At 37.6% G+C, this 27,733-nt stretch overlaps 1 protein-coding gene across 5 annotated transcripts in view; it reads right to left on the bottom strand.

Moving 5' to 3' along the window:
- The window catches only part of ERC1 (ELKS/RAB6-interacting/CAST family member 1), a 163,660-nt gene that overhangs the window by 62,202 nt on the left and 73,725 nt on the right, over positions 1-27,733 (bottom strand). For all 5 annotated transcript variants that reach the window (XM_088141236.1, XM_088141238.1, XM_088141237.1 and 2 more), the window contains 2 exons: positions 27,054-27,185; positions 14,515-14,675 (listed from right to left, as the gene is read on the bottom strand). In XM_088141236.1, coding sequence (XP_087997362.1) covers positions 14,515-14,675; positions 27,054-27,185 — 293 coding nt within the window. The remainder of the gene's footprint in view (positions 1-14,514; positions 14,676-27,053; positions 27,186-27,733) is intronic.

Below are 27,733 nucleotides of genomic sequence, written 5' to 3'. Positions count from 1 at the left end.
TTTTTTCTTCCTCCAAAGTTTCCACAGATGGGATGATAAGATTATTACTTTTCAGAATTAAGGCAAAGTATTCAAGCTAATTTAAAATTGCATCGAGAAAAAAAAGTATCTTGCGGCTTCTCTAGAGATCAGCTTTTATTTAAAGGTTCATTTAGTTCTATAGTTAGAAAGCACAAAAGAGAGGTTCCATAATTATTTCACATTTCTTTCGTTATATTAAAATATGACACACCTACTTTGCTGTTTCAGTCAGCAGATATCAGCATGTGTCTTATCATAAAAGTGACTAAATGCAGAGGACAATTTATAATTTTATTTTAAACAATAATACATTTTGATTAGCACTTATTCTCCCCATCAAATATATGTAATAATCCCAATTTTGGTGTGAATTTAGTTTTGTTTCGTTATTTAGTTTGTCAATTCCCCTACCAAAATGTAATACTTTTTACATGTCCACCAAAGATGAAAAATTGTTCCCTTCAGCTACAATTTCTCCAACATTTGGATGGATAATTATAGGATATTTGTGCAATTCTTATAGGCACTAAATACCACCAGTGCAAAATCTTCAAATATAATTTTTGCATAGAAGTTGACAGAAATTCCCCAGAACATCACAGTACTTGCCATGTATAATTATCTAGCTGTTTTCCCAGATCAGTCCCCCAAGTTTCTTTCAAACTTAGGGAAGATGTTCCTATATGTATTTCCAGTCATGATAATATATAAATTTTGGAGATCATGCTTTTAGGTTGAGAAGAGTAATTTAATAATAATATAATAAAGCAATAATAATATATAATAAATATATTTATATTTAATATTAATATATATATAAAATTTAAAATAATAAATAATGCAGGGTCTATACTTAATGAAATATGCAGCACACTGACAATTTATATATGCTAGTAAGTGCTATGAACATTTATGAGAAAGGGAATGACACCCTGAGGAACAGGTAAAAAACGTTTTTATAAAAAGAAAACAAAACCTATAGCTTTGGTAAAACTATACAAAGCCTATGAAGATCCTAAAGTATCATATCTTTGAGTTATGACTGTTTTAGTTGCGACTGAAGGCATCTGAATGTGGAATATATGGAACTGCTGTAGTGATCTTAAATAAATTCCAATAGTTTGATGTGGGTTTAAATTTACATGCTTTATGTTGTACTTCCTCAGAAAATGCAGCCAAAAGTCCAAGGTGATTTGCGGTCTTTCCTTTTGAGTAAATTTGGACCACAGTAAAATATAAGAACTTCTGCAAAAAGGGGAGTATACAGTACCTGCAACTAGTCTTTCTCTTTTTTAATAGTAATTTTATTAAAAGTTACTTATAAATAATGCAAACTAAAAAAAAATAAAAAATAGGGCAGAAAAGAAAAATGATAGAAAAGAAAAAAATAATACAGTAAAAGAAAAGAAAAAATATATAAGGAAATGACTCCCCCCTTCATCACAAGTATAAACAATGTTAGTAACTTATCACCTTCTCTTAAAATACAACAAATGATCTCTTCTTCCCGTATCCCATCTCTTCTCTATAAACAAATCCTTAAAGCCTCATCGTTAGTTCTGCTCAGCAAAAGTCCATTAAGGGTTACCAGAGATAACATATTTATTTTAACCTTGATCAAATAAACTTTAAATTCCTTCCTTTTACTTTTAACAATCTTCTTCTTTAGTCCCTTCAAATAATGTCCTAGAACTTGATTTCTTTTCATTTTTTCTTTGTCCCTTCTCACGAAATTCTTCAAAGCTTTAACAAGTCTCTTCTGTAAATCCAATACAGGAAAATTATCCAAGTTGCTCTCTTAGTTTGTTATTTGTATTTTTTTTTTTTAATCTGCGCTCAGTCATTGCTGACCCTGCAGTGACTGCTTGGACGAGTCCTTGCAGTTTTCAAGGCAACTGTTTTTCGGAAGTGGTTTGCCAGAACCTCCTTCCTAGGGCAGAGCCCAGCTGGCGAGCGCAGGAGGCGGGGTTTCCGTTGCTTTGCGCCCTTTTCGGGCATGCGCGGTTTTTCGCGCTTACCGGCAACTGCTCTCAACTCCTTTTTTGCAAGGCGCCGCCAGCATTTTTCCTCCCACTGGAGTGAGAGTCCCCATTTATCTACTCACGTAAGTTTTCAAACTGTTGGGTTGACAGGAACTGGGGAGGAAACAGGAGCTCACCCTGTTTAACGCGAAGGCTGGACTCGAACCACTGAAGCGTCGACCATTTCTGGCCAGCAACTTTCAGCGTCATTGAGCCGCTGCGCCACTGCGTCCCCCTTGTTATTTGTATATCCTTTTTAATTATTAGGGCATCAGCTGGTTCCTTTTGTATGTCCAGTGTAGCATCTTCCATATCATTCTCGTAGCCTGTTATTTTTAAATCCACTTTCAAATCAGTCTCAATCTTATCAGGTAAAACTTGTTCCTCTTTCATAACATCTTTGAAACATATTCTACCTATAGAGGCAGACATTCTTAAAACTAAGTCCAAAAATATCCTAAGTTCAAAAATATCCTTCCATATGTCCATGTTAAAGTATTTTGCTTCATTCTGTATTAGTAAGTCAAACTTAAGTGTTCTTCTCTTTTATTTGTAATCTTTAGTTCCTTCTGGTTCCCTCTAGTGTCCAACCTTCAAAGTTCCATCCTATCATTTTTTTAAAAAAAGAAGATTCAAAACAAAAGCGTTTTCTCACCGGAAGTATTATAATTAATTTCAAAATCTGATTTCAAATCCATCTGGACCCTTAATCCATTTGTAACGTTCCAAAATCAAAGTTCTAATCAGCCTTTTGCTGTTTATTCCAAAAGAAAAAAATGTTAAGCCCTTAATTTTGTATTTAAAACTTATTTCGCTAAGGATTGAAGGAAACTCACCTGGTGCTGTAAAACTTGTTGATCCAAAGATTCTGTGATGAAATGTATCTACGAAGAGGAGGGGGATGTGGGGGTAGCAACAGAGAGCAAGGCTACCAGGAAGGAGGGGGTGCAATCCAGGAAGGAAAAGGAGACAATGCCAGGGGAGCGTGGGAAGCATAAGAGGTTCAGGACAGCCACACCCTAGACTCTCCCAGGGTATATCCACTAGTTGCAGTAGTATAGATTTAGTATGGCAAGATTCTGTTTATATGGTGTAAGCAAATAAAGGAACTGAACTCAACTGGACTGTTTCACTGTTATTCTTGGGCTGGGCCTGACAGGTTCCTAATAGCTGAAAAGCAGTTAACAAGCAATTTCCGAAAGTGATTAGAAAAGTAAGTATGTTAACCCAGTGTCCTTTTTAAAGGTGCTGACCATGGTTTGAGCAAGATGGCTATTCCCTTGTCTCCCAGAGCTCTAAACCTGCTGGAGATTGCTGTCACGCAGTCTCCTCATGAGGAGCAACTGAATGGAGCACGTGGGGTGGGGTCATCATAAGTTCTCTCCTTGTCTAGAGAGGAATTATGAAGAGCCGGTCTACTTGCTGGCTCTTGATTACACCGCAGTCGTCGGGTCCACTTTTAGCAGAGCAGTCTACAGTTCACCATTTCTTCCCCGGAAGTCGCAACTAGTCTAGCTTTCAGTTACTGCACATCATACAAACATCTCTTTTGAAGGGTCCTTGAAGGAAATTGTCAGTAATTTTAGGGAATGTGATGTAAAGAAAGCTTCCCAGTAGTCATTCAATTGTTGCACAGAGAAAAACAATATGGGAAAGATAAGAGCTCTCTGTTATGAGTGATTTTCAAATGCCTCTATTTTCTGTAATGAAATACAGAATCATTTTTGTGTAATACTGATTCTGCTCATGCATTCTGTCACAGCCAGAGGAAGACTCTCTCAAGGAAACCTGAAGATCTGTGCATGAATTTTCAGGCTTCATAAAACAAACAAAAACAATAGTGTATCTAGATCTTTTTGTGAGAGAGACAATACAAAATATCAATAATAAGTAATGCTAATTTTCTGCATCTGAAAAGTTTTGTTTTTACTGTAAGATTCTGTAAAAAAGTTGGAAACAATTCTGGGAATTTTTATTTATGCATTCAAAACATCTGTACATCACTTCCCTTAAAAAATCTCAAAGTGGCAAAGTGTGCCAGAACCAATCAGAGGTTCACAAGCAAAAGAAAGAAAAGTTGGAACCTGGATTGGAAGCACTGCCAGTAGAACATACTGTGAATGATCTAAAAATTCATGTCCCTGTTATATTTATGAAAATAAATTGGTTTCCACTGAGGCCAAAGGCAAAGGTGTATTAATATGGGGTTGACAGCACATACCCATTAATATTTTAAATAAACTTAAATCATATCAGATGGTTTATGTGTGTCCACTCTGCTACTTCACCTGAAATTGGCAGCAATACTATGTTTATGCATGTCATGGGAAGCTGGAATATTATTGCTTCCCGATGTGAAAATGCAGTGTGGTGGTGCATGTAGCTATGATCACAATCACTATTCCCTCCTGCAAACAGGCACAGCTCCCAGGCTTGTTCCAAACACACACAACCCCCCCCCCCGAGTTTCAAGTTTGGATGACAGATACAACAAACCACAGGCCCAACTGGTTGTAGTTCATTAGCTACACTGAAATGCTGGAGCAGCCAGTGGGCCACATCACAGCAACACGCAGTGGCAAACTTTTTGTGGTGATCTTGGCACTCAAAGTTCACACATAACCTAAATGGAAAGCTGGGCCTACAATGGGCTGTTCTTCTGATCTGTGGAGTTTGGATCAGACAGAAGGAATTAATCCCTATTCTATGGAAAGTTAATGAAGAGTTCAAAGTCAAACGCCTTGGCTCTGAACACGTGTCGTTTGTGTTTTATACTTTTTGCTGGCATGATCCTGACAGCTTGTTTAAACAATCTATTTTTATTTATTTAGGAAATGTATAACCTGATTTTCATTGTAATAATTTCAAAGTACAAATAAATTAAAACAATAAAACCATATTATGGTTAAATATTATGCAGGACAGCAGGAACAGTAACCCAACTGTAACTGTTACCGACACATCAGCAAACATTCAAAAACTAAGATAAAAAAATAAATCTTTAGCTGATACCAAAAACTTGGAAGTGGAACTCAGTACTGAGGACATTCCACTGTGCTGCTGAAAATGAAATGCTGTCAAAAGGGCATTACCACTGGATATTACTGTCAGGGCACATACATAAAGGAGAAAATGGCAGCAGGTCCAAGATCCAAAAGCTGCCTGGAATTAGATCAGTGTTTTTCAAACTTGGCAACTTTAAGATGTGTGGACTTCAATCCTCAGAATTTGCCAGCCAGCAATTCTGGGAGTTGAAGTCCACTCATCTGAAAGTTGCCAAGTTTGAAAAACACTGAATTAGATTGTTGTCTATGTGCTCTCTCCATATTAAAGGATAAATCTTCATCTAACTTCCAAATAAATACTGGTTCACCTAAACCATGAGGTCACCCACAGATTGATCAATTCTAATGTGTGTTAATGGGGAGTATATTTCATGGTTTTTCATATCCTGAATTTGTAGTATTCATGACTAACCAACTATCTCAACCTGGTAAAATGAATTAGAACAAACATCTGGAATTTATGCAGAACTCAACTAAAGGAATTAAACTGGACCATGATGAAGTGGCATGAAATCACATAAACTCCTGCTAAACTCATATGGCCGTTTCCTTGTTCCCCAAGTGTGAGATCAGAATAACAAGGAAGGTAACTTACTACAAAAGGTACAGAGCAGATAGCCTTATAAAGGTAGGGCTATAAATGCTCCCACCACTAGATAAAAGCTGCATATGTAGAATCTTTGAAAAGAAGTACATGTAGCTCAGTGCAAAACAACCCTCCCCCTTCTAATAATACGCTGACTAGCATGAGGAACCTTGTCTATATGGCCAAGCATGCTTTTTGAGGGTGCTGTTTATCTCTTGATGATGTTGTATGTTGACTCAAAGGATTACGAGTAGTTTGGCAGTTTCCCAAGAGGACTGATGACCTCCATTACCTTGAAAAACGAGAACCATCTCTGCTTTGGGTATTTGGAAATGAAAACTTCAGTAGCAAGGATAGAAATATATACAAGGGGTCCTGAGACCAATGTGCAAAAAGGCCATATTTAATTCTTGCTTTGAGATTCTGAAAGTCAAGAGTGTCATCTAAACTTCTTGTATCAAACAAATTCAACATCTCTTTCCTAACAGTGCCATTTGCCAAAAAGTGTCTGAGCTAAAGCTCCATTCCTCCAGGAGTAGGATCACCAAATTCTGTTAACTGGTTCGAATGTTCATTGTCCACTAGGTATATCCTGACCAAACTAGATTATATTCTACCTGAAGCTGACAGTTTGTTTATAATCTCCTGCTCTTCAGTCAGTAATACTCCCAGTAGCTTATAGATGATAAGTAGCAAAGAAAAAAGAATGAAAACCTGTGAACTGGAACTTAAATCAGAAGTTTCACACAAAAGGAAGAACCGAAGAGAAGGGAAGAGGAAAAAACTGCAGGCCCTTCAGCAAAGCTCTTTCACTGTTCTGCTGCCAGGTGGAATGAAGTGACAGCTGAAGCCGAGGGAAGGAAGGAGAGCTTGATAAAGGTCTTCTTTCAGCCAAAATAATAGGCTCTATAATCCTTAAACTCACAAAGCAATTCCATTCCATGCTCAACCTTATCCTGTATTTATTCCTGCAAAACTAGGTTTGGATCTTAAAAACACTTTCATGAACAGAACAGATTGGGAAGGAACTGTAGCTGGAGTGACCTGTTGTGAAAAAAGTTACCTATTTATATAAACAGCAGAGCGACTTAGATTGATTTCATCAGCAGGTCACTACCCAGTTTTCCTTGGATGATTCTGATGCCCTTCTAAACCTGGCATCAAAATAATGAACCCCATAGAAAGGGCAATCCTGTAAATTAAAAATATTGATTCATTATTGCTTCAGCTGCCTATTGCTCAGGGCCTGTTCCTTTTTCAAATGATCTGAGGTACTAAGCACAAGTCTCTTTGCCTCTTGGAAAATATGGCTCCATCTGAGAAACCTCTTGTCATAGATGACCTCCTGCCTAGGCTTCCTTCAGCTACAGAGACACACATGGAAAGTAGGTGGAGGGAAAGAGAAAAACAGCAGAACGTTAATTTGTTCAGGACTACATTCTAAATTTATCTATCTGAGCATGATACATCCTCATTTTGCACAATCCCTCCTCATTTTGCCTCTAATGCTTCATGTTTTACTGAGACTATTCCACTTGAATGTATGAAAATAGGATTAGGCAACCACTATATTTCTTTTTCCAGTACTCCTCCAACCCTCTCCTTACCACCTAAGAAGCAGAATAAGAATTTCACAGTATGATCAAGCTGCTACAGAAGACAACTCTTTAGAAATGAACAAAAATATCTAACACAGACATACAGGGCTGCAGAGCAATTTGAATTCAAAGGGAGAGCAGTTGTGGGAACCCAGGAAAAGATGCAGCTGCTTTCAGATGTTCCTGACAAGGGCTATGGGCACACCCATGTGTGCTCTGAATCAGAGTTTTATAGCCTTCTTGGCACTACCCTATTATCTGGTTAGTTGCTGCTGTTTATTAGTTTCTGTCTTCCAGACAAATACCTACCCCAAGCTCTTTTTGCAAAGGTCACCACAAAGAATGGAACTTATGCTCATCCAGAATGCATCCTTCAGACTTCCAACAACAGTACCAAATATAGCATTCCAAAGGCACATGAGATTGTTTTTTCAATTACATTTCTATAAGGATTTTATAATCTAATAATATGAGAGGGAAAATGACTCCAAAGTTGTGTATACCTGACTGGAATTCAGACATCTGTTCTGATTAAAAAGCTTCTTGAGTGGGGTCACTGATCCCACTATAAATATTTCACTTTTAACTCAATTAAAACAAAATAAGCCAGGTTTTATTCTCTACAACCTGCAACTGGAATTGATGTGCTAGCTTTTTCTAGCGTTGCCTTAGAATGAGAACCAAATTTTACAGCACCATCTTACTGTTCATAACCTACCCACCCCTGTAAACAAACTCAGGAAGAGTGATGGTGCTAAGAGACTACTCTGAAACAGAATGGAAACAAGAGTACAGCAATAGGAAAATCTTAAGAAATGAACTGCAGAAAAATCTCCTTTCCCAACATCATTAACATCTTGAGCAATTACTGAGTGGAACAAACCCCTTAACCACCACCTGGTCCCGTTTTCAGCAGTTGGTCTTTGCTTCCAAGTCTGTCATGGCTCATTTAGATAGCACAGCACATTTTCTCTAAAGGATTATTCTCAGGGATCTTGAGTTCAAAACATAATGCGATACACTCATGTTAAAAAAAAAATCTCTATAACATAATTGCTAGTCAGTTTTCAGAATTTCGTATTTGTGGACCACATGGAACAAAAACTTAAAGCAGTGTATTACATGAATACTATGTTGAATATTAAAATAAAGATCTGATATGTATACTTTATTAACAACTAAAAGTAAAATTAATCCAACCTGATGAACTCTTATTTGTGTGGACCTGATTTAGCTATCACATTAGGTATCACATTATTGTATCCATAGCAAGAATGCTATTTAGATTCATATTGACAGCTCAACCATTGTAGACTATAATAATAAATTATCAAATCTGTTCCTGTTGCAAAAATTGCATTTAAAAAGGCCAGACTACCTACCATTTTCATAATTCTCCAATTTCAAAAGAATCAGACACAAATACTGTGATACAGGTACAATTTAAAGTGCTGGTTTTAACTTATGAAACACCATATGGCTTGCTGCTGAGACATCTCCTTCCATTTCAGCTAGAATTGACATGTATGGTATAAACATCCTGGGGAAAAAATGTTTCTGATTCCCCATTTCTGTGAAATTGGGGAGTGAAGCCAAAAGGAGATGCTCTCCAACATGGCCCGAGTGTTATTGAAAACTTTCCCCTAAAAGAAATCCTGGCCCTGACAATGTTGGTTGTTCAGAAACAACTTGTCAGAGCTTTTCTTCAGGGCTTTTCTAATTAACTGAGATAGCTTCATTATTTATTTTCTATATACAGTACTACTCCAGTTTCAATTGAGTGTTAATTATTTTGATTTTAATAGTTGTACTTTTCATGTTTTGCATTTTATCGTGATATTTTATGGTTTCTGAACAGCTCGAACTGGCAGGGTTGGCACTCTCCGGGCTCCATCGCTTAAACAATGCCATCTATGGGGGCCCTGGAAGTCTGCCTTTTCTGTAGCAGTGCCTGCCCTCTGGAATGGAGTTCCCCCCGAGATTCAAACGGTTCCCACCCTGCTGGCGTTCTGAAGTGTCTTAAAGACCTGGCTCTTCACCCAGGCTGGACGGCCTTTCCTCCCTCCCTTCTTTCCCCTTCTGGGTTTATTTTCTTTGCCATCGTTGTTCTCCTATCTTGTGCTGTTTTTAGGTGTGTGGATTTTTTTTTCTATTGTTGTTTGTTTTTAAATATTTTAACAATTGTAAGCCACCCAGAGTCATTTGGAGTCAGGAAGCATATACATTTAGTAAATTATTATTATTATATGACAGTGGCAGTATAAAAATTAATTCAACTAAAGTACCTTAAAAAAAGATTAAAATAAAAACAATACACTAGCATTTTCTTCTAAAAATAAGCAAAAATTAGAGTACAAAGACTCTAATATATTTCTAAGTTCTTTAAAACTGAGGTATAAACGATCTGAAGTGCAGTTTTTAACAGGATAGACTGACTCACAATATCAGAATACACAGTGGGTAGAAGACAAAGAGGCTGAACGCTGCACATGTAGTTATGTTGTTACAAAGATGTGCAATTAGAACTCATTTGTGAAACATTAACGTTACAGGATTCTGAGCAGCAAGAAAAAGCTAGAAATGGTAAAGCAACACTGAACAAAAGAATAATTTCTCTAAACATAAAAGGAGGTTTTAATGCACCTCCATCACACCTAGCCAACAAAAGATTGCAGAACAAGTTGACAATTCTTTTTTCTGATTTTTATAAGTGATTTTGCATGAAACAGAAAGCCTTTTATGTAACTAGATGCAGCTGTGCTTATGCAAGTATTTATAGTCACTCAAGTCATTGTTTGGATTTATATAATACACTAAATCATAATGTAATAGATTATATAATGTCTGAACTCAACCAGCAAACCTAGTTTTATGACGCAGCATTGTATGTGAATAAGGTCACAATGGCTTATTGATAAAACAAAGCATGATCAAACAAACGGTGGTTTAGTCAAATATATAAATTTGGTCCATATAAAAAAATATCAGCTTTTCCAAACCAGATGGTGTTAAGTTGGAAGCACTTGAAAATATATAGGGCAGATGTGAAAGACAGCTGGGAACAAGGAGAGCAAGTGGAGATGGAGTAAAGCCAGGTACGTTTAATAGAGAAATATGGGAAGGCAGAGGTTTGCCAACATTTTTGTGTGTCTGCGTGTGTATGCCTTCAAGTATGCCTTCAAATCATTCAAATCATTCTTGACTCCTGGCAATTGCCTGGACTAGTCCCTGCAGTTTTCTTGGCAAGGTTTTTTGGAAGTGGTTTGCCACTGCCTCCTTCCTAGGGCTGAGAGAGAGTGACTGGACCAAGGTCACCCAACTGGCTTTGTGCTTCAAGCAAGGAGGACTCACGGTCTTCTGATTTCAGCCTGGTGCCTTGAACCGCTACACCAAGCTGGGTATCTTGTCAACATTGCTCTGACAAACCCAGTTCCATTCACATAAGTCCCGATCGTTACAAGATCATACAAATAGAAAGACCTGTATGTATCTTGGAATAAAAACCACTCCATCCAGGACTTCTTTCATAGGATTTGTCGAGCCCTGCAAGGCTGGCAAACTCCTGAAACAAGAACCACTTAGATTCCTGGAAAGATTTTTATTGCTAGTAGGATAATGTAACTGAACACTTGAAAGCCCATCAAAACAATTATCCTGCTCAACTTATACCTAGCATAGTTAAGGCAGTGCTGCTCTGAGTTTCTTCCTCACATTTTCCCCATCCCTTGAGCTGAAGTATCTCTTTTGCAATGGACCTGTTTTCTCCTTCCCTTTCCTGGGGTCTGTCAGATTTTCTACTCTAGGAATGCACCATGAAATATTTTGAGTTCACAGGGGTTGAAATTTAATTTTAGTTTTGTTCATTATATTTAGTCAAACTATCTTCCAGTACAACACTGATTAAATAGTCCATAAATTCCAGATCACAAACATTCCGAAAATGTAACATAGAATATATATGTGCATACATTGTCATTTTGGCTGCTTCCCCCAATCAAGCTCATCTTTCTTCAAAATTAAAGAAAAGACATATTCCAATCCTCCTATATGCAAATGATGTGATGCTGCTATTTCAGATGACACCTGGCCCTAAAGTGAGCCTTGTATGCCTAAGTCTCATATTGCAGTGTAGAAATCCTCAAAATTAATTATACAAAAACTAATGTCTTAATTTTGGTTAAATGCCTAAAATTCATGCTTGGCAACTGAATAAGCACCTGTTTGAATAGCACCTGTTAACAGGTTAACATTTTCAAGTATTTAAGGGTAGTGTTTCATGCTACCAGTAGATGAAGGGCACATATGAAGCATGTTGTTTAAAATGCACAGAAATCAACAATATCCTGTAATATTTTTACTATCTTAGAGGTGCATTATTCGTATCTGCTACTCAAATAGCATTTTGAGCTGGAGTCTGGGCGCAACTTTTGTTTGAAGCAGAATTGGGACCATATAACTCCTCTACCCTCTTGGAGAAAGTGCAATTTAAATTCTTAAGGAACATATCTCAAATTTCCAATGTGGTTGCATGCTGTGTTATCAAAACTGAGACTCATATTTGGCTGAAGTTATTTTTTTCATCCATGGGCTTGGCCCCATGATTTTAACTGATGATGTTGTTTCACCCTGGAGAAGAACATTGCATGAGAAATTGAAATGCAATGGCTTCTCAGCTGATGCAGTTCTGATGATGGGACATGAGCATGTAACAGCAGCCCTTAAACAGCATGCCACAGATCTGGAAAGCTAATTAGATCTACCTAGAATTGCTTCCTGGGTAGTTGTTCCCCTTTTTTCAAATGGGCAAAATTTATTTATTTATTTGATTTTTATCCCACCTTTAGTTTTGGTAACTCAAGGTGTATGTACCTAATGTTCTTGCCTATTTTTCCTACTACAACAACCATGCATGGTGGATTGACTGGCTCAAAGTTATCCAGCTGGATTTCATGGCTAAAGGAGAAACAGAACTCACAGCCTCCTAGTTTCAAACCCAGCACCAAACTTGCTCTCATATTTAAGATATTTAAGCTAAGTAACAGTTCCCAAGTTCAGAAGAGCCTAAGTCTAGGAAGTTTTAATGCCACTTCTACAGCTGTTCTTAAGGGGAAGATGTGGGGTATTCAAATCAAACAAGGGCTTTGCTTTTATGGTGAAGGAATTATTGAAACATTAAGCCATGTTTTATTCTATTGTGCTTATTATAAAGATGTCCAGTTACAGCTAATAATTCCCCAAATTGTCAGATTTTCAGTTTTACCATTATTTAATTTTACAACAATTATTATTTGCTGGCTCAGAAGTTTTGCTCTTCATTAGAGTTGGTCAATGACCATAATAAAGTTACTAATTGACTGATACATGCATATAGTTTAATGAAAAAAACAGAGAGAGAGTTTGACAGTAGACAGTTTGGTAAAAAAATATAGTGCTAGAGAACTGATGGTAAGATATAGTATATCTCAAATTGTTTTGGATTCCTGTATTAAGACTTAATTCTCAAGACTTATTTTCCTTTATAAAATCAGCTTAGAAGGCAGGCAAATTTATAGCTTAACACTTTTTAAAAGGAAAAGCAATATCCCAGTCCCAAGTATCAGGTTGTTGAATATAAAGTTTGGGTTATAAACATTTCATGCTTCATCTCCGTAACTCCAAAACCTTCTTTTTATTGTGCATGACTTGTACTTTTCTGCCTTAATTTCTCTCCCCTGCCGTTCAAGGAAAAAAAGCAGTGGAGCGGGTGAGAGCAAAGACATACTAACAGGAAAGGAGAATATAAACAACAGCTTACAAAACCAAAATCACTGTTAGCTTTGCCAATAAAATTCTTCTCTTCAAGGATGGTTAAACAATTAAAAAATACCTTTAATGAGCTGCTAGTAGCACTATCCAATCCAGCTGTCAATGAATAACTGTCCTGAAATCTGCAAAATACTAACTTCCAAAGTAAATTAAAGGGATTTGATTCTACGTTTATAGAAAGTAATGGGCAATTTAAAAGAAAAATCCATCAAAACCCTGTATTTTCTCCCTTCTTAGCTGCAATGCTAACTTATCCTTGCTATCAGCAGCCATCTTGTCTTAGGTGAGAATTTGATAATTTAAAATGAATGAGAAGGTGTATCTGGATAAAAATGATTATCTGCATCCATTTCAACCAGGGTTTTGCCCAGAGTTCAATCGTGCTAATTCTACTGGATCTCTTGGTGTCTTTTGATAGCACAGACCTTGGAATTCTTCTGGGTCTTCTGGTATAGTTAAGCTTTGGGAACACTGTTGTGCAGTGATTCCTTTCAAGGCACATCCAGAAGATGCTGCTGAGGGACTACTGTTTGACACCTAGGTTGCTGACCTATAGTATCTCACAGCATTTTATCTTGTCCCCATGCTATTTAATATCTATGTAAAACTAAGGGAATTTTACTTAGAGTTTGGAATGGAGTGCCATCAGTATGCTGATGACATCTAACTCTGTTGTTCCTTACCTGCTAATTCCAAGGATGTAATCAGCATCCTTGAACACTGCATAAATTTAATAACAGGCTGGATGAGAGTGAACAAGCAGAAATTAAATTCAGACAAGAGACATGCTGTTGGTAAGCAGGAAACTGGACCCTTTATAAAGACTTTCTGCTTTCTCCATATTTTATGGATTTGTTTATAGATAAGAGGTGGGATATGGGATGAAGAGATAAATGTTTGTAACCTTAGAGGGGGTGAAGAGTCACTAATTTTGTTAATACTTGTGATGAAGGTTGGAAGCCACTTCTTTATACATTTTTTATTTTTATTATATTCTTTTCTCTTTCTTCTCTCTTTTTCCTTGAACTTTTTATTCCTTCTTTCTATTTTTTTTAAGTTTAGTTTGTTTAGATTTTACTATTATAACCAAATTCTTAATAAAAATTATATATATATTAAAAAAGAAAAGTGGGATATAAATAAATTGTAATTTCAAATTTCATACAGGGATTAATCAAATAATGCTATCTATTTATAGGAATGCATGTGGTGCTGGGAGAAAAAACGTACATTGCTCTCAGGATGTCCTCTATTTTTATACGTAACTCCAGTTATAAAAAGTTGTTATTACAAATGAAGACGACAAATATTAAAGCAAAATTTTCATTAATAACTTGAACAGGAATTAACAGATGACCTGGTAGAACCATCATTAAAGAAAAAGCCAGAATGAAATATTAAGAGAAACAAAGACATACTTCATCTCTAGGACCTCCTCCAAATGTTTCCTCCTTTCAGCCCGCAAGTTGGTTAAATGGGTTTCCTTCTCAGCCAGAGACTGCTGAGTAGAGGATAGCTTTGCTTTCATAGATTCCAGTTCTTGTTTTACTTTCTCCATAGCCATCATCAACTCTTCTACCTAAGGAATTTAAGAATGATAAAGAGGAAGAAGAGAGAAAGTATGTGATTATGAAACAATATTTGCCATTCACCAGAGCTATAGCATGATGGAACAAAAATATTGAAAATGGTCAATTTATCCTCGTTGAAATAACATGCTTAGTCTGAAATAACATGGATTGATGCTATTATAAATGAGAGAAAACACTTCTTTATTACACATGTGGCTATTCACTGTTGGGTTTTAATTTATAATAGCTGATAATATATCTTTTATGCCCTACCTTCATTAAAATGTATAGGAAAAAATTACATTACAAAATTTTAATTACAAAGCCAACATCCTTAATTTCAGTACAACAAAACTGTACTGAGGAACACAATACCAAAAACGTTAAAATAACTTTTCTATATACATTCTGAACATTTGAACAGATCTTTCTCCCTCACAGCGAAGATACAGTTTATATGACGAGGTTGTTCTGTAACTAATTGGAAAGTTGTGTATTTAAGCTGGAACTCGATTCCATTTTGTTTATCTCTAATAAAATCATAATCTTGGGCATTAGAAGAACCCATCTTATTTATCTGGTAATTTTAGACCTCCCTGGACCATTTTGTAGGACAGAATATTTGATACAGTTCAAAATGCAAGGAAGAATAGGTTGCTAAAGGAGAAAGATACCAGTACAAGTTAGTCTGAAGAAGTCAGAAACAGAAGGACAAAAAGACAACCCTTCCTTATCTAACTCATGCTGAAACCAATAAAAGAAGGGCAGATATGGAAGGAGCTTTACTCAGAGGCCAGATATATTTGCCAGGCCTCTTCCTAGAGCCTGGATGATTTCAGTAGGACAGAACCAGAGATACCTCTGAAGTCTTCCTCATTAATGTCATGCTGCAGAGAGCAACTCGAAACAACAGTTCTTGTAAAACAGAATCTCCTTTGGGAAAGGCAAAGATTGGATGAAGATGTGGGAACCATTACTGGAGCATCTTGAAGCAATGGGTCCCAAACAGTCTGTTTGTCTATGCCCTCACTTTCCTGGAAGTTGGATAAAAGGACAATATTTCATGAAAGACCTCAAAAGATCCTCACAAGTGAATAGGAGAGACAAGCTAAATTTTACCTGCAGGTCAGAAGTCTATAATTATATTTTTGTATTGCCAAATTACATTGCTAGCTGTAACAATATCACTCTGCTAGTAGAATGCACACTACTGAAGAATTTATTTATTCATTTATTTAAAAGATACGTAGGCTGCCCATCTTAAAACACAACTCTGGGTGGCTCACAACAACAGTAAAACTCCCAAATGATAAAAACCATAACATTGTTGAATTGAATCCTGCCCCACTTCCAGCCCGCCCCCCCCCCCCCAAATCTTCTCTAGAGGGATTTCTTCATAAACAGATTTGAAGGGCAGCATCAGGGGCTGAAGGATGGAGGAGGGGAAGGAAAATGTCAGTTCCACAAGAAAGAGATCTGCTCACATAGCATCGGATTTAGTTTAATAATACCTTTAGTTTAATAATATTTTGTCTAATAATACCCAATATTCACTTAGTTCAGTTGCAGGATATCCCAAGTCAAGATAGAGGATTCAGCTGAATAATCCACTAAACCCTTTCTAGCTCCATGACTATATTGAGTACAAAAAAAAAATCAATCCACCAAAATATCATTTATCCTAGTCAAATCTCTCCTCTCTAAAACGATTGGTGAAAATGTTTTTCCATAAAATTGCTAACACTTCTATGAGTGACTAAGATTTACAAACCACAAAACCCAATACTAAGTATCTGTTTTCCCTTCCCTTTGGCCATCCCCAAAGCTTTAACATACATGACATGAAACTCAGTTTGAGATTATGGCAACTATTCAACAATAAGAAGCAGAGCATGTTGACATATTTACCTCTCAGACTATAAAGCAAGTTGCATTTGTTAACTCCAGAACTGGAAAATGTTTTATACATTGGTTAAAAAAGGAAAACCACAGAAATTGAGGCATTCAAGAAGCCCTGCAAAATACATTAATCTACAGGGCACCAGGTTACCTACCCTGCATTATAGCAATACAGAAATGAGATACTTTTAGCATAATTGACAAAGAAACTCTCAAGTTCTCTCTCCCACACGCTTATGATTATGTAGCATCTTATAAAACACCTTCAGAGTAATAACTGTATCTGGATATGTTCAAAAATCCATGCTTCTTCACTGTGAGACCTAAGTGTAGAAACTCTTTTAATTTAATAATAACAAATGGACTACTAAACATATAAGAATGGAGAGTATTCTGAAATTAACACTGTATTATCAGATTGCGTTCCTTCTGATGTACATTAAATATACTGTAACATGTTTAGGTTGTGGTATCAGTACATGTGTCTTAAGGCCAATCATAACACACTAATTTCACATAATTAGCAACACAGAAGTTACCTGGAGAGAACTAACAATGCAAATCCATAGATATCCAACAAATTGTTTGGGCAGACTACAAACTCCTAGGAAAAAAGTATGGTAGTCTGAGGTGTAATATCTAGAAGAGTTGCAAGCTTTTTATTATGAAAACATCTTTGAGAGTGGAAGATGATGCTCATTTTGAATGCAAGTTTCATTGTTTGGAAACAGATTGTTTCACTTGGCTACTGAAACAATCTTTTGGGTCTACACACTAAATGTGATACAGAATATTTAATGCAATCTCAACAGATACATTTCCTAACTCCTTGTTACTTAAAAAGAGACATGCTGAAATGGGTTGTGAGGATAACCTTGGGAGACAGGAGGAAGAACCGTAGCCAAGTTTGACAAGAGATATCTCAGCCCAAAGAAGGAATGGGGGTGGAGAAAGCGTCTCAGAAGGGACCCTGACCCTCCCTAGTTCTCTGGAAAGTAAAGGCAGGGGAGGAGGAAAGCTGTTTCAGACTTGCAACAAACTTCAGACTGTTACTGTAATCTTACAAAAAAGGTAGTGTTAGTATTCATGGTTTGTGATTCTTGTCTGGACTACCTTGAAGGCCTGACACATACCAAGACAGGATTTGATTCTCCCATGTGCAGACTGTATGCTCTCAATGTAATCTTCAAAAAGCATATTATGGCAGCAAATATAACTTTTGCTTTGGTATGAATCATGAAAAAGCTAAAACCCTTCCCTTACTGAAAAAAGGAAACCATTCTTCAAATCTATCTAAGTTGCCAGACCTGAAGAGGAGAACTAGCAGCTGCAGCTTATTAAAGGGATTGGAAGATATAGTCTTGTTGGCATGGCTGAAATGTTTCTGAGGAGAAAAAAAGAACCTTTCTTGCAATCTAGACAATACTTGAATTAGGCAATGAGAAAGAGAGGGAATAAACAACTGAATGCCTGGCTTTTAAAAAGGACAATATATTGGCACCAAATACTATAACCAGGAAGAACTGTTTCTATCCCTCCCTTCATCTGGACCTCTACTTAGATGAAACTGTCTATTTAGCTAAAGCAGCTGCTTGATTAACTCCTAATGCTGAACTGTTTACCTAAGTAAAAATGATTTGCAAAGTTAGAAGCTGGATATGAAGTTGAGAGCTGGATTTATGGGTAAGTTGGTAAGCTGAGAGCCTATCGAAAAGCTTCAAAAGATTTTCTATTCTTAATTTGCATTAGCTCTTCAAAGTAAAACTTGATTTGGAGAGCTAATGCAACTTATTAATGTAAGTTAAAAAAGCAGCAAGGAACAAAATATGTCATCACAATATTCCAAGAAAAATCCTGCTCTAGAAAGCTAGTTGCACATAGTATAGAAGATATTTCTCAAGGATTATTTATTCTGTTTTGCTATTTTTCAACATGGTCAATTACAATGTCCTCATATTGTTCTTATAAAGGAAGAATGATGAGCTTCCAAAAATTTGGAATTTTTGAGGTGGTTTCATTTATTTTCCATCAGAATTCAGAACAGTTTGAAGATGCAAGAGCTTGAGGATGCGCAAATACTGTCCTATTTTGGGCTTGGGGTAGAGGACTACAACTCTGTAAGATGGAATTCGCTTTGTGGCCAGTTAAGAATAAAACATATCACTAGGTTAGATGGATAAAACAATCTCATCTGGTATAAAGCAGCAGCATATTTTCCTATGAAGAGAAGGAGAAGGAAAGGAACTTGCCACTACTACCTCATTTTGCTCTCTCCTCACTTGGGAAAGTCTAGTTCATGAGGAGAAACTTGGAAAATTTTCCAGTCACAAGAACTGAAACTGAAGAAATCCTCCTCCAAATCTTTCTATCCACTCTTTCTACGTAAGATGGGCTGCTCATACTGACCCATTAGTATCTCCCCACTCTATTCCATCCTCTTGTTCTCATGTCCTACTATTCTACCAACTCACTAAGCCCAATATGGTATCCCTTACCCCTCTCTTACTGGACCATATATTTAGGGCTCTGTCTATTCTCTCACTCCAGGGGGCCATCCACCATAGCTCCTCATCTCTCATCCAAAATGCAAATCCCTGATAAAACCTGGAGCAGCACCCAGATCTACCAAGAGATGATAACCTGGGAGCTCTTCCACAATGACACAGGGCCTCTTCCAATCATCAGAATTTTCAGCAGGACTTACAGCAGCTGCAGAACACAACGTCCCTGCACCAGTGTTCCCAACCCTAAACACAGCCACAGCCACCGGTTGCCTAATTTGCTGGAACACCTCTCTCAAAAAATGATGCTGGAAGCCTCTGTTCACTTCCTGTTCTTCACTGTGTGCTCTTCCAGAGAATTCACCCATGTCTGAGCCAGTAGACTCTTCTCCTGCATCAGATGATGTTGAGCAGGGTAAAGCAGTTTGTCTTCTCCTAATACTGATCACTAGTTTAGCAAACACAGACGGTCCATAGTTTTTCTTCATGTGTAGTCTATTTACAAATAACAGTAGAGTGACTTACATCAGGCAAAGAACTCAATAGCAGATACAATTCAACAGCAACGTAGTCATAGCAGAGAGAGAGAGAGCAAAAACTTGCTAAGCTCTCTTTTATACTACTTATAGCCAATCAGTTTGGGTTAGCTATGCCTAAGCTTTTTATTGCTCACACCTGTGTGTGAGCCAATTTTGACTCTGTTTTAGCATCAAAATTTATTTCCCTGACAGATGATTAATTTACATATCAATGATAATTTGATAACATTGTTTGAGTTTACTCAGCCTTATAATACATTGTGGATAGTGATACAGGATGGGAGAAAGCATATGTAACAGATTAATCTATGGGAATACTTCGGTTAAAAAAATCTCAGGACAGAGTTATCTAAGAAGATAATTTTAAAAAATCTATGAACAAAACATAGAGCTATGATGGAAAGATCAACAGGATTCAAACACTGAAGAATAAAATACTGAAGTTGGGTTTGAAGCCGAATTTTTTAAACCATTAATCTTACATTATGGCTTACTCCTAGTAAAGTTGTTAGAAGAGTCTTAAACACAAAAACTAGACTTTGATGCAAAACTCATGAAAAATATTGCAGCTGATATATTATCATCCACATCAATTTGAATGTGTTATCAAGAGCTTTTAAAAGAAGATTACAGTAGAGATAAGAAAGCTGAAGAGTTGTGGATTTGCTACAGCCTTCTGCAGGTAGGGCCTCCATTTTTCCAGGAAAGGACAGAAGATGAGCTCATCTCTTAGGGCTATATTTACAGGAAAGGCCTCTAAAATTGAACCCACATCAGCATTCAGAAATATTATTTTGTCTCTTTTCTAGTCCTCTATAGCTAAAATTCTCACATGAAAAAAGGAAAAACAAATAAGGTACAGCTGACAAATAATAACGTGTAAAGAAAGTGCTATTCAGGGGCTTCTGGGAGAGGTATGGCGAACTGAAGATGGCTCTGCGAAAATGGAGCCAACAACAGTGGCAAAGACCAAGGAACTGGTGAGCAGATGGGTTCCTTGGAACCCCTCTGGATAGGGAGAAGACGGGAGATCACCCACATGTGCTCTGGATGGCTGCCCCCCACCAGCAGACCGCAGGACACTGGTTTTCCATGGCTTTGAACACTGGGAGACGATGGGATTAGCCATCTTGCTCACAATCACGGTGGAGACTTTTAAAGAACACTAAGTTCGCAATCCTCACTTTCTAATTACTTTCGGAAATTGTTCATTAACCACTTCTAAGCTATTACAGATCTTCAGAACGGCACGTTTGAAAACACCAGGTGAGTCTGCCTTTAATCCTGAACTAAAGAAAACTTTAATTATAAGCTTAACAATTTAAAGAATCAGAAATAAACAGCAAAAAGCTAAATAAAATTTTGATCTCAGAAAGTTATAAATGGACTAAGGGTCCATAGGGGGACGCGGTGGCGCAGCGGCTTAATGACGCTGAAAGTTGCTGGCCAGAAATGGTCGACGCTTCAGCGGTTCGAGTCCAGCCTTCGCGTTAAACAGGGTGAGCTCCTGTTTCCTTCCCAGTTCCTGTCAACCCAACAGTTCGAAAACTTACGTGAGTAGATAAATGGGGACTCTCACTCCGGTGGGAGGAAAAATGCTGGCGGCGCCTTGCAAAAAAGGAGTTGGGAGCAGTTGCCAGTAAGCGCGAAAAACCGCGCATGCCCAAAAAGGGCGCGAAGCAACGGAAACCCCGCCTCCTGCGCTCGCCAGCTGGGCTCTGCCCTAGGAAGGAGGCTCTGGCAAACCACTTCCGAAAAACAGTTGCCTTGAAAACTGCAAGGACTCGTCCAAGCAGTCACTGCAGGGTCAGCAATGACTGAGCGCAGATAAAAAAAAAAAAAAAAGGGTCCATAGAAAATTGAAATATTGAAACATTTCAAATAAGATTTTGGAATTAATTATAAAATACAAAAAGCTTCTCGTGGGAAATAGATCCTGCTTTGGTTTTTACAAGACACAACATAGATAAATAATTTCATGATTTCAAAAACTGGACACTATTGGGGACTAAAGATTTTAGGTAAAGGAAAGATATACAGGTCTGCAAGATGGTTATGACAGTAAAAATACTGAAGGAGACTTCTGAAGAATGGAATCAGAAAATAGCAGCCACAATATCAACAATGTCAGTAATGATACCTGCTTCTATGTCCAAAAGATGTTATTGAAAAAATGTCAGATGTAGAACCAATTTTATCTGACAAGATAGAGATGGTATCGAAAGTGGATTTACAGCTGTCAGGCCGGGAGAATTATTTAGAAAAGGATGTTTCACTGGGTCTACAAAAGAAACTGTCTGAGGTTTTAAAATTTGAAAAGGAAATATAAATGACAAACCAAGAGAGTGACCTGAATAATTTTTTCCTACTGCATTTACAAAAGAGGCTTGTTAAAGCCTTGAAGAACTCTGTGTGATGGGACAAAGAAGACATGAAGAGAAATTAAATCCTGAAACATGGGACCTTTAGTCCTTGAATGAACTAAAGATTAAGACTGTTAGAAATAAAAGGAAGGAAGATAAAGTTGGTTTTTTTGATCAAGGTTAAAATAAAATATGCTATTACTTCTGGCAACCCTTTACGGACTTTCTGCTGACACCAGAACTGAAAAGAGGACATTTTATGGAATTGTTTAAGAAATGGGATATGGGATGAAGAGATAAATGTTTGTAACTTTACAGAGGGTGAAGAGTTACTTTTGATTTCTTTATACTTGTGATGAAGGTTGGAAGTCACTTATTTATGTATTTCTTTTCTCTTTATTGTATTCTCACTTTTTTCCTTCTCTTTTTCTTTCTTTTTCCTTACACTTTTTATTTCTTCTATTTTTTTTCTTTAAATTTAGTTTGTATTAGATTTTACTACTATAATCAAAATTCTTAATAATTAGACAGACAGATATAGATATAAAAAGTACTTTTCAAGCTTGATAATAAGGATACATAAAAAGACCTGATTATATCAGAGTGGTAATTTATATAGCTAACCCTAGGAACATTATGCCACACCATCAATACATGTCTATTTCATGTTGCACATTATTCTCTTATATATTTAGTATTCCTATTGTTCAGAATAAAAATTTCAGGCCAAAAAAAAAAAAAAAAAAAAAGTAAGGGGAGACACACACCATATTTTATGCCTCTGTAAAAATCTATTCATTTTAAGTCTAATTAATTGGTTGATTATTTATATGTTTATTACCAAAATTCAGTCTTCTATATCTGAATTAAAAATAACAATGCTAAGTCATTTTCATATTGTCAAATAAGACAACAGTAAATTCCTTTAAGAACTCTCATAAAAGTACCTGCTATATATTTTTTCCTGAATCCAGCTTGATCTGCTGTTTGTGTTTCCAAATTTTTTATAAAAGTAGAATTTTGTATGGTCGCCCTAAGTTAGAGATGCCTGTCTCTAAATAAATTAGTAAATTACCAAATGGAAAGTGAGCATTGCTTTAAATTCTTCATATCTATTTACAGGAAGCCATCTATTTCTGGACCTTTATTATTTTGTTTAAAAACAATATTGTCAATACTCTCTAATGTTATTAGTAAACTGAATTATATTCTGGCTCCTTTTTTTTTAAGAAAGGAAATTTTGATTTGAATTCCAAATTCATAAAATTTTCATGGAATGTTGCAATGAAAGTGTTTTGTTTTTTTTTTGGCCATTGTAGGGAAGTATACAACTATGACTCAGGCTTCTCAGTTAGGGCTTCAGAAACCACTTCCTGGATATCAATAATTGTCATGTCATAATTTAATAATTTGAAGATGTTTGCTGAAGATGATTGTGACTTAGCTTGTTACTCTGTCTGTGGCATGTGGTGGGCAGCTGGCTCTAGACTGCAATCACTGCCAGCGACAGGGAATGGAGGAATACAGTCTAGCAGAGCTACACAAACAGCAGCAAGGAAGAAGAGCTGGGAAGAAGAGCCAGTGCCAGATCTGTATATGTGAAAATGGATGGAGGTATGAGCAGAGAACTGGAAAATGGAATGGAAGGACTGCAGAGGCAGAAAGAAGGAGAGAAGGGAGAATATTGGAGAAAACTGATGTCAGTTACTGGGAGTAGAAATATGTAGAGCAGTGGATGAATAATAGTGGTTGGAATAAGGGAGAGATCTGGAAGGTAAAATAAGGAAAAGGAAGAAGAGGAATGAATGATTTTGAGTGGCATGTTGGAAAAGAATATGGAGAGGGCAAGGGAAAAATGTATGGATTGATGAGAATTTTGAGATTAAGTTATATGTGAGTACGTATGGGAAAGTGCGTTGGACAGAAAAGTAGGAAGTGGCAGAGAGATCTCCATTATTCAATGGACTGGCTAATTCTTGAATGAAAAGAGCTGCACTGGCTGTCTTTTGTGGGGTGGGAATTTGAATAGATTATATTGAAGGAATAACTTCAGCCTCTGGCTGGCTGGAAAGAGCTTGGGTGGGTAAAACAAGGGGCTAGCACTAAAATAACTGGTTTGGGTGAATATTCCTCCCCGTATGAGAGAGAGAGAGAGAGAGAGGGAGGGAGAGGGGGTGGGGAGGCCATTACAGGGCAGGAGGACGAGGAAGTATGATTCCTTTCCCATTGTCCAGCACCTCATACTCCAGGTTGTGGACTACTGGAAGCCTTGGACTGGGATTGGTTCTCATGAATTCCAGGTCCATAACACTTTGCTCCTTCATTACTGGTGTGGGGAATGGGCAGACCTGGCATGTCTCTGAGGATGGAGAGGATGCCCATCTAAAATTTGCCCAGCTGGGGGAGGAGGAGATTTCAACTCAAGAGCAGAGGTGTTTGCTAGGCTGATAGTCGACTCCCCGACTATCAGCCCCCAACTATCCCCAACTGTTTGTGCTGGGGGCGTTCAATCTTCCTGCCTTAGAAGTGAGGTCATGGGGTGCCTGGGAGTTCATGGCTGCCATGACAACCAAAGGCTTGTCCCAAATCATAACATACAACTCATATAAGGCACCTCAAACCAGACATCACATTCACCATGGAGCAGTTGGTTTGTGATCTAAAGATGGAAGACATTTACATCAGTTTCTTATCTGGTAACCTTGGAACTCACAGTCACCACCAACATCTATATGGGGAAGAACCCATTAGGTGGTCCACTCCAGACGCCTTATGGATCCAACTTGTTTCCAGTAGGCATTTGGGGAGTTTCCCAGCGAGGGAAACTCTGCAGGGACCCTGGTAGAATTCTGAAACACAGAGATGAGCAGAGTGCTTGTTAAGTTTTGATAAGGGTCCTGATGCAGGCTCAGGGACATGAAATTCTTAAGGAGACACCTGGAGTGAAGCTGACAAAAGACAAGAAGTAGCAATGACTGGACAAAGGTGTGAACCAAAGTTTGGGCCTACACTGTGGTGGTAACAGTGGCAAAGCATCAATACTTCTCTGTGCTGATTGCATCTTTGGAGTGCTGTCTGACAGCACTGTTTAGGCTGACCCTGCTGGGCTCTGAGATCTCAGAGGACCCTCCTGCTGGTTTTCATGATTAGTTTGCCAAGCACTAGAAAGACAAAATTGCTCATATTCACTCTATCCTGAATGCCAGATAGGCAAGATGTCATAAGTTGACAGGGATACTTCACAGAGTCCTCTGTGGAACATGCTCAGCCACTTAATTAGACCCTTGTCCCTCTAGTGTAATATGAGTGGCCAGAGAAGATACAATGGCGTGGATCCAGAAAGTGGTAAATGAGACACTAGGGGAAGGAGTAGTGCCACCAGCCTTAAGGAAGACAGTGGTGCACTCCCTCCTTAAAAATTCAACCTGCCATCTGTTGGCCAGTCTCCAACTCTACATTTCTTGGTAAATTTGTTGGCTGCAACTACATAGGATTCTGGATGAGACACTTTGGAACACTTTCAGTCGGGGTTCAGGCCTAGATATGGGACTACCCACATTAGTCACTCTTGTGGATGATCTGCAATAGTATTTGGAAGGAGGTAGTGTACCTTTCCTCATCTTGACAGAACTCTCAGCAGCATTCAATACAAATTACTATGGTATTGTTCTGAATTGTCTGTGAGGACTGGGGACTGGAAACACTGTTTTGTAGTGATCCCACTCCTTGAGAGAACATGTCCAATTGGTATTATTGGGGAAGGAAAGGTCAAATCCTTGGGTACTTCACTGTGGGGTGTTCATTCTCCTTTATCTTATTTAACATCTACATGAAACTACTGGGAGAGGTTGGTTTGGCTTCATTAACATCAATAAGCTTCAGTAACATCAACATGCTGATGATACCTGGCGTTACATCTTGTTTCCAGGCCAAAAAGGCAATGCACAGGAAGTCCTGACCCAGTGCTTGGAAGCTGTGAGGGACTAGATGGAATAAAACAGATTGTACTTGAATTCAAGCAAGACAGCCATAATTAGCATAGAAAAGCTCTGGTTCTATGGAAGTTCCATTGATTGTTCTTGATGGGGTTGAACTTCTCCAGAAAGTGCCAGTGGGTAATCTGGGGATTTCTTGGATGTACAACTCCTGCTGGAACAGCAGGTAGAAGCCATGGCCAGAAAAGCCTTTGGCTACACAAAGAGGTACCTAATGGGGCTACTTTCAAAGATGACCTGAAAGCTTCAGCTGGCACAAGACACAGCTGCTAGTTAGGGAAATTGCTGACCTTATCCTCTTTGGATTACAGATTCATTTTGTGGATGGTGGTCAAGATTAAAGCAAAAAACTTCTTTGCTTCTCTGAGCACAACATTCCATTTATATGTGGAAAAAATTCCCTTTCTTGAGATATTTTAAAAACTTTCCGCCTGATAGTTGATAGCTATGGTTCTTGAAAAAAATATTGAAACAAGGTATTTATGAAAGGGATCTGATCTCATAACCATTCTTAGGACCTACTGTGTTCTTGAGTCTACTATGGTTTCAGTCTTTACCACAGCCAAGAGAAAAGGTTCAGATTCTCTCTTTTTGAAACAACTGCCTGATGCTGTGTGTGTGTGTGTGTGTGTTCATATTCCCCAGGGCTTCATTTGTCATGCTAGCTGTACCTGCCACTTTTTTCACTTAGTTTATTTTATTTGGTTCATTATCTCTACCTTACAGTCTTAAACATTCTTTACTTGGTTTAGTTCAGGAGCAGGCAATCTGGCAGGTCTCAGATATTTTGGACAATATCTCTAAATGAAGACCATACTGTTAGCCATTTATAATAGGCGCCGTAGTCTAACAGTGCTCAAGGACAATCCATTAACATATGTTTAGAACAAAGTTAATTTTGTCTGCTTCTTATGCGGCGAAATGTGATGGCATCACTGAGAAGACCTATTTCTAGGTTGTAAACAGGCCTAAAATGTACATATGGGGGGAAAAAGTTAATCATATATTATATTGTTTTATATATTTCCTTTATTTGTGTTACCCAAGTTAATCTGTAATATCAATACCAGTGACCGTAAGCATGCAGACCTGTTTTTCAGCTTGTGTCCTGGCTGATTCTTCTTGAGCTAATACCATTTCCCGTTCTGCAGTTATTTGTACACTCTCTCTCAGCGCTTCTTCTAGCTCCTCAATTCGATCATCCTTCTTACGCAAACTATCCTGGAAAATGATAGGACACCAGATGAAGTAGCTTCTAGAGCAAATCAGTCAAGTGCGAGGTCACCTACAAAGGAGTTTCCAGCAATGGAATTCCACAAAGTTAAGTATCCATACAGAAGAAAATCACAGATGTAAAGTGAAGAAAGAGCTGGAGTAAATTCACAGCCAAGACAAACGTTAGCAAATTAAGATGAGCAATAGCAGTGCTATTAGTGTTAAGACAGCTAGAGATGGAAAGATTGTTTTCTGTGCAAAAGCACATTTTCACATGCAGTAAAGGTTAGTAGAAGATGTAGATAAACAGCAAGCATTTACACTTCCTTTGCAGGTACTCTCAACCTGACAGTTCAAAAGCAAGAAATCAGAAGAAGCATGACTTGTAGTGACTTAAGAAAAACGGTCCTTTTTTCTAAATGAAGAATGATACTGAGACCTCTCAAAGACCAACCCCCCTCCATATAAAGATAAAGGATCTACTTGAAAAATCAGATGAAAAGCTGAAGGCAAAGGAATCAGATAAGTTGTATCTGAAACATTCTGTACTTTAT

Source organism: Python bivittatus, unplaced genomic scaffold, assembly GCF_059951505.1.
Source record: "Python bivittatus isolate LINGU-HERP-01145 unplaced genomic scaffold, Pbiv_v1 ctg000330_np1212, whole genome shotgun sequence".
Taxonomy (NCBI): domain Eukaryota; kingdom Metazoa; phylum Chordata; class Lepidosauria; order Squamata; family Pythonidae; genus Python; species Python bivittatus.
The sequence above is the reverse complement of the archived record's forward strand: the minus strand, read 5'-3'. Positions and strand labels throughout refer to the sequence as shown.